Source organism: Sinohyriopsis cumingii, chromosome 5 (assembly GCF_028554795.1).
Source record: "Sinohyriopsis cumingii isolate HCF-2022 chromosome 5, ASM2855479v2, whole genome shotgun sequence".
In the NCBI taxonomy this organism is placed as follows: Eukaryota; Metazoa; Mollusca; class Bivalvia; order Unionida; family Unionidae; genus Sinohyriopsis; species Sinohyriopsis cumingii.
The window spans coordinates 57569286-57577985 of NC_142965.1; the positions used below are offsets into that span (position 1 = coordinate 57569286).

Below are 8700 nucleotides of genomic sequence, written 5' to 3' on the forward strand. Positions count from 1 at the left end.
TACACTGGATATCCATTCAATCCAGAATCAAACACAAAATTTGTTCACTGTGCTAAGTTTCACTGTCAGACTCTAGTCCAACATACCTATCCGATCTCACCCAAGTGTACACACCAGCAAGATACTTGCGCTCCTCTTCTGAAAATCGTATACTCATTATTCCCACTATGAAAACAAAGTCATATGGACAGTGTTCTTTTGCATACCAGGGCCCATCAACGTGGAATGAATTGCCCACTGAACTTAGACACAAAGACACAGTGATCCCATTCAAGAGTGCTCTCAAGACTCACTTATTTCAACTGCAAGAACAAACTTAAAGACCTGATAATGTTTCCTACCTGAAATATTCTCAGCATGTTTTTTATTTTTTAATGTTTTTATAATTTCATGGTGTTTGTTTTTGTATTAATATTATTATATGTTTATTATCTTGTAGGTGTTGTCTAACATTGTAAAGTGCTTAGAGCTTCTAAAGACTAGGCGCTATACAAATTCCTCATTATTATTTATTATTATTATTATATGTTTTGATAGCTAATTGACCATTAACCCTTTTCCTGCATGATATCCTTTGATGATGAAACATACAGAGATGTGTTTTAGGATCAGACTCGATGATCTGGGTATATATTAACTGTCAATTGTACACTGTTTCATCATAAAATTAGCTTGAAACTGTAAGTGAACCAGTAGGCCTAATGGGAAATAATGGCGGACTTTGCTAAGTCTGGGATGTACCAGTTTATTAGATTGTCTGTTTTCATAAATCATCAGGCAGATATATTCAGAAAAATATACAAATCATTGAAAGCAAAGCCTAGGTATTATTTTATTAAAGATTTAACTTTAAAATGCAAATTATGTAGGTCAGAAATGTTAGGGACATTGCTGTGTTGTGGAATTCGTGAGATGCAATTTAAGGTCTAAGTTATTTTCTGACAACATGTATTTGTGAAAACACGGGGAAAAAACAGCAAATCAGATACTATTTAACCATTGCCTAAAATTGCTACAAGTATGTAGACAAATAAATAAACCATAAACTTGCAATCCTGTCAGTGGACTGTTGTAATGAAGCTATATTAAAGAAAGTGATTACATTATGAAAACCTCTCCATCTAAAATTAGATGCACTCACGTCTGTGTTGACTCTCTAGGAAAGAAGAGACTGCAACTTTTGATGGTGGAACTCCTGCTTTTATGAAAATGGGAGTCCTGGACTCCTAGTTTTAAAATCCTAGCGAGACATCTGTACATTTCCTGTCATTTTAGGACAGATTATACCAGTCCTATGTTTTAGCATGTATGGATAACTCACATATCTGCATGTACTGCATTGGCAGAATGATGTGTTCAAGGTTATTCTTATAGAAAATGCCACAAACATAAAATGCAAAAGCCAGGATCATATTTGTAATTTTATGCTAGATATATCACTCATTTCATTTTTAAAAAATGATGGTTAGTGTGGAAAAGTTTGGAACTGTAATGAAATTTAAAACATTTTGAGAAACATACATTTTGAAAGATTTTAGATGAGAAAAATATTTTCTGCATAAATAACACAATATTTAAAAACAAACAAATACTGTTGGTAAATCAGGGCATTCTCATTCATGGTATCTGGCAATTTATCCATTTACATCTGCAAGAGGATGGCTGCTTTGTGCAGGTCTCTGTACCACCAATGGGGAGTGTTTCCCTGCAATCACTTTAAAATCTTTACCCATCTCTTCCAAGTTTATAGTATGCTATGTTAATGAATACTGGTGTCAACACTGTGAAATAAATACCAATTAAAGCAGTCTTGTTGAATGATGTTTGTGTATTAAGTTTATCATAATTTGGTTACACTGTAATCATTTTAAATGTGATATGCCCCATTATATTCAGATGTGAAAATAATTCATAAACTATTACGTCAAAGTCTTCAAGCACTTCATGAGAATCTAATTAAATGCTTATGTGTACTGACAACTATTGAGAGCTTAATGGTCTCTTGGCACTTTGATAAAGGCTAATTAGTTGGTTGTCTGATTACAGTACATACAATCTGCAAACATCTATTTCCTACTTTCGTGATAAATTTCCAATGTAAAGAACTCCTGAATTTGTGCCTTTTGCTAAGGGCTTTTCTAGTATTACCTACGTGGGACCCATTGTAAGAACCTTTTATGAGAATTGGTCACTTATATGCAGTTCAGAATATTTTGTGTTATTTTTATATGAACTTGCTTATAAATTTACCATACATTTGCAATCCTATCAAACCGCTTTGGTGGTCTAGTGGTTAGAGCGTCTGCCTCGGATGCAGGAGGTCGTGGGTTCGATCCCCGGCCGAGCCATACCAAAGACTTACAAAAAAATGGTACTAACAGCTGCCTCACTTGGTGCTCAGCATTTAGAGGTTAGTGTTAGGACTGATTGGCCTGGTGCCAGGATAATGTGACTGGGTGGGGGACATCATGCTACATGTCTGTGGCATGATGCCCCAGTGCTAGATCTCACTAAAACTGTCACACTGCAGACATTGTAGCGATATGACTAGAAAATTGTTTAAGCTTCATTAAAAATCTAAATCACACACACCCGTTAATCTTATGAAGACTTACTGTATTTATATTGAAAGCTGCAAACTTGGTGTTCAAAGCAAAGTACATGATTTATGAATGGGAAAAGATTTCCTAGATTACTATAACTAGTGCTCATGTGGGTTTAGCATACATGTGATTCTAAAATACCATTTTGAATATTTCTGTGCCAGAAACCAGCCATAACCAGTCTGGTGGGTACCAGAACTGTTACAGTTTACTGTAATTGTTGCAATCAGTGCAATGATGCTTGACTGCATAATGTGATTGAGGTTAGCATGTATACACAATCTGTTAATTGATTACTTTATTGTTGTAATATGGAGAGTTTAGGCCAAAAGCTGGATGGTTTTAGAGGCATTATAAGTAATAAAGGGGCCAAATGTGGTTCTGTTGACTTCCCAGTTGTTGATTAAAATTGACTGTCCTTTGGTGGCATTGAGATAAATAGGAAAGCCCAACTAAATATGATTTTGGCAGACACTTGAGTATTTTTTCCCTTTTTTTTATTGCTATAGTGTTTTTCAAGCTGTTTCAAGTTAAAGTTTAATGAATATAATTCAGTTTTCCCTTACTCATGCTTACACTAGTGTAATGAAACACTGGTTAAATATCTTAAGCAACACCTGTGAGCAACAAAGTATAAACAGAAACTATAAACCAAGACACACTTTCGATGCCAAAGAACACTGCTGATCCACTGAGTAAGGACATTGTTAGAGCAATTAGACAATGGCAGACCTTGGGACCTGATGAAAACATTGCTTTACATGAGTTTTTTTAGATCCAAATAAAGACTCAAGTCAGTTTAATTATTATCTCTTCATATCTGAATTGTAGCAATCACAGTGTTTTGTGACAAATAATGTTAAAAAAGGGGCAATTTTGGGCATGTGGAAATTGGAGACCAGGCTCGAGGAATTTGAATCAGGGCTTGTGATTTTTTGTAGTCACCAGCCCCTGGGCTGTGTCTAAACATTTTTTTAAGCACTAACCACTATATTTAGTTATTCTTCTTCTTCTTCTTCTTATCATTATTATTGATTTCATAAATTGTTGATTTTCAGAGATGAAGATTTGATGAATAAAGTGAGGAGCTTCATTGCCAAAAAGTCTGATATACTTTTCAAGCCAGTCAGTAGTGATGTTCAGGTCATCTACAATCCTATGGAAGAAGAAGGTACATTCGACTGAATCGTTAATTTTGCCACTGCAGTATCAGGAAAGAAGTAAACAGTATGCTTGTATTCCTCATGATGCAATTCTTTACCACTTTTTATATTGTGTGTGCATTTTTCCATTTGCAGTGACATAAATATTTTATGTTTTGTAAAAGCCGGAAAAATTGATAAGCTCAGGGTCCAGTTGCTTTAGGGCTCAAAGGGACCCAAGCTCCTGGGTCAAATATGCACCCATTCTCACAGTAACACATCCCTGTTTCATGCATTATTGTACTCCAGGATGATCTTCCTTTTTATATTTTATATAGCTGATTTACAGAATAGCTCAAGACCAGACTAAGTAAATAGACATGAAACCAATTTGACTAATTACCGTTAACAGTTAATCTTTGTCACTGTAATTGTCTTGTGAAAAGAACTTCCCTTCAAAAAGCTACTCAGACATGATTGAATGATTGAATCAGTTGCATTTGTTGAGCAAATGATGTCCTTTTTTGTTGCAATGGTATGTAAATCATAGAAATAATCAAATATTGTCAAATCATCGATATTTCCCAATAATAGTAACTGCCACTTAAGTATGTGTGATTTATTCTTGGGTTCCACATTATCAACAGACACTTTTTAACAGAGTTCAGCAATGTATGTCAACTCAAAAATGGATTAGTATAATCTCTCTTAACTTTTTTGAAATGGACTTGAGATGAAAATGATTCTAATGATAATTAAAAGCAAAATATACACGAAAGTGAACACAAGTGAAGACAACAAGGAGGACTTGAACTTTGCTAAGTCTTCACTACAGTGGTGTGTGTGTGTGTGTGTGATTTTGAGTTTTAATGTAGCTTTAACAATTTTTCAGTCATATCGCTACGATGTCTGCAGTGTGGCAGTTTAAAGTGATGTATAGCACTGGGGCATCATGCCACAGACATGTAGCATGATGTCCCACCCAGTCACATTATCCTGACACCAGGCCGACCAGTCCTAACACTAACTGCTGAGCGCCAAGCAAGGCAGCTGTTAGTACCATTGTTGTAAGTCTTTGGTATGACTCGGCCAGGGATCAAACCCATGACCTCCTGCATTCACTACAGTGAAGGACGCTGATAAAAATGGCAGCAGAACTTTGAACATGAGATGTTGGCAGACTGAGTGGGAGAAACAGTGTTTATGGTTGGAAAGATGGAATATAATGGTATATTAAAATTAATTTATTTTGCCAAATTGCTGGAAAGCAAAATCATTTCACCTGAAATGGAAAATACTAACTTGAAGCAGTTAGCCTTTAGCTATCATGAATTTAACCCAGATCATTAAATTGTTGTTGAAGGTTGCCATCTTATGCAATGAAAGATGGATGATCCTGAATGATGTTGACAAAACTCTTGAACTTTGTGTGAATAGTGATACAGTAAAGTAGCACAGTTCCATACAGTGAAACAGTGAAATTATTAGAATAATGGAGTAGATCCTGTACTTGAAGTGAATTTAATTAGAATAATGGAGTAGATCCTGTACTTGAAGTGAAATTAATTAGAATAATGGAGTAAATCCTGTACATGAAGTGAATTTAATTAGAATAATGGAGTAGATCCTGTACTTGAAGTGAAATAAATTAGAATCATGGAGTAGATCCTGTACCTGAAGTGAAATTAATTAGATTAATGGAGTAAATCCTGTACTTGAAGTGAATTTAATTAGAATAATGGAGTAGATCCTGTACTTGAAGTGAAATTAATTACCGTATTTACCGCATATGTTGGGACACCGTATTTGTTGGGACACCATAAATTAATTTTGAAAGTAATTTTTTTGTGCACTGTATGTTCTGGGACACATTGTTTTTTTTGAGTCGTAAGTTGTGGGACACCTTTTAAATCATTTGAAAATTACATGTCGGAAATTGCACTCCAACTGAAATTTTATTTTTTAAATATAAAACTGTACTTGAGATAAAACTCTTTAATCCACTGCAGCAGCATCTCATCAACACAACCCTTCTCCTGCACACGTATGGTCAATTATTTTGGTACATGAATACTTTTTTAACTTTCTCATGCCGTGAAAAATTGTTGGAGGCAACACACCACCTGAAGTGGAAACTGCAAGAACAAAAGGAAGATTTTTTTCAAATCTGCACTAGTCTTGCTAATTCTCACACTTTTGATGCCCATCTTATCGTCAGTCCATCCAGGAATGCGATCAAAGTACACTAGAGTTTCATCCATGTTAATGATCATATTGTCGGCGAAATGATCTTTTCTGTTCTGGCCATCACGAATTCATCACGTGATTTTTTCTCCAAATCTTCTGGATGATGCTGGGTCATCGATGTTCACGCACGAAGCACTATATTGTGCAACTTTAAAAACTGTTCCATTGTTTTACTTTATTGTCAAACTTTTGGTGAATACTGTTGAAAAGGAACCAAAGTTAGCTTCCATATCTTGGCCGTCTTTGTATATTCAAAGCTAAAAAAATAAATCGGCACACTTAAAAGAATCCAGTAGTCGGTATCTGAGGTCAGCTTGCTTTGCAATAAAATAACCTTTGTATTGATATCCTTTAAAAAAATTTGGCTTCCGAGTCCAAAGTTGGCTTCCAACGTCTGCTTGCTTTGTAATAAAAATAACCTTTGTCTTTGATGTCCTGTCGGCAAGTTCAGAGAAGTTTACTGCTGGCTGCCAGTTGTGTTTATTTACCACCAGGGCTTATATGTGCTTGGCATCTTTAGTAATAATTAATACAAAGGTGCACTGATGTCTGCGGGTAAATATTAATGCTTATGTAATCCGCGCTGGCGAAAAGATTGTCACTTGCACTCAAGTGAATGTGTTTTCAAATAATGATTTTTATTTGCGAGATAGTGGCATACAGTATAGTTCTCTTCTGGCCTTAATGAATTCATCACATGATTTTATTTTCTCCAAATATTCTGGGTGATGCTGGGTCATCGACATCTGTGCACAAAGCACTATATTGTGTCACTTTAAAATTTGTTCCATTGTTTCAATTTATTTTCAAAATTCCCGTGAATACAGTTGAAAAGGAACCCAAGTATGCTTCCATATCTTGGCCGTCTTTGTATATTCAAAAAATAAAATCAGCTCACTTCACAGAATCCATAGTCAACTTCCGATGTCGGGTTGCTTTGCAAAAAATAACCTTTGTATTGATATCCTTTACAAAATAAAGTAGCCAGGGTCGGCTTCTGAGATCGCCTGCTTTGTAATAAAAATAACTTTTTGTCTTTGATGTCCTATCGGTAGGTTCAAAGAAGGAGTTAACTGCTTGCTGCCAGTCGTGTTTATTCACCACCAGGGCTTATATGTGCTTGGTATAGTGAGGATAATTATGTAACCCTAGCTGGTGAAAAGACTGTCACTTGCACTCAAGTGAATGTGTTTTCAAATGATAATTTTTATTTGTGAGATATTGTCATACAGTAGACCTGGATATAATTCAATCTTGAATATTTTGCACCCAACACCGTGTCATGCGTGAATGGCGTCTTCAAGATATCAGTTGACTATTTCCCTCTTGTATGCGATTTTGTTGGCTCCAGTTTTCAGTCAGATAACATGTTCAGACCTTTGAGCACAACCACAAACAATTGTTTCTCAGTGTTCATGTCAATGAACAACATGGTGTGTGGTATTGGACATAATTGATACACGCTACAGTATGGAAGCCTACGCTACTTATACGGATTTCGTGGAAATATTTTATTCTTTAATGCTTATGTTGACAAAAGGAATAAATGATAACAACACAAGGTTAGTTTCTTTCTTTTTATTATCAATTAAGTGTTTTATTTATCTATTTTATTGTGATGTGCAGTTGTGGGGGGGACACAAATGCAATACAAATTTATTTCATTTCTTAAGGCTTGGGACATATGACCAAAGTGAAAAAAATGTTTCACTATAAGTTCTGGGACAGGAAAAAAAAATAATTATTTTATCGTGTCCCAACATATGCAGTAAATGCGGTAGAATAATGGAGTAGATCCTGTACTTGAAGACTCTGATAACCAGAATGCCACTTATACATTTATATTAAGTCAGAAGACAGGCTAAAGTATGGAAATTAACTCATTTGAAAGTGTAGTTTGCAGATGATAGAATGCAGTATGATATAAAGTATTTTGGACTATTAGTGATAAATAGTTTTTCTCAAATGTGATCTTTTTGAGTTTGAGAATTTAATCCAGATATGTACTTAAAATGATCATTTATTTTTCATTTTCCTTTATCACCTTTTGAAAGTGAGGGACTTCTGAGTTTATGCTATGGACTCTAGGAAATAGGCTGTGGACTCCCGAGTTCCATGAGTGAAAGGTCCAAGACCCCTCATCCTGAAACTCTGTTGAGAGCCCAGTCATTTTGCTAATCACAGTGATGATTGCAACAATGCAATGAAATAATGTCCACTTTTTTACATTTAATTTTGATTTTCATTTGTTAACTTCTTGGCCAAGTTTTGATTTAAATATTTCTTCTGCTAGCCTAATTTGTGATTTCACAGTGAAAACTGAAAACATTTTGTACACATAATCATTATGATAATGTGACACCGAAATAATGGTGATTTGTTGCCAAAAAAAATAAAAAATTCACTGGCCTTGAGTTTTCAACTTTATGAAAGTTGGTTCTTTCTCAGGGTAGATTTCATAAATTTCAGTGAACAGAATACTGTGAGTTCTTTTGACAATAAAGTAGTTTCGTTCATCTCAGATGGAAAAAGAATTATTTCCTGTTAAACTTTGAGTCATGCACATTTGAAAGAAATTGTATTCTCTACATCTCTAGATAACTATGGAAAGATGCCGCCTATTGAGACCTTCATGGGAATGCCTTCTGCAGCCTGTAGGAAACATTTCTTCAATGTAGGTCATGCTTTTGTCTAAAACAAGCAGTTTT

At 35.1% G+C, this 8700-nt stretch overlaps 1 protein-coding gene across 2 annotated transcripts in view; it reads left to right on the forward strand.

The window, feature by feature from the left end:
* Positions 1-8700, forward strand: part of LOC149799231 (uncharacterized) — a 59824-nt gene that overhangs the window by 3271 nt on the left and 47853 nt on the right. For both annotated transcript variants that reach the window (XM_089958508.1, XM_089958507.1), the window contains exons 3-4: positions 3662-3774; positions 8590-8666. In XM_089958508.1, the coding sequence (XP_089814634.1) occupies positions 3662-3774; positions 8590-8666 (190 nt within the window). The remainder of the gene's footprint in view (positions 1-3661; positions 3775-8589; positions 8667-8700) is intronic.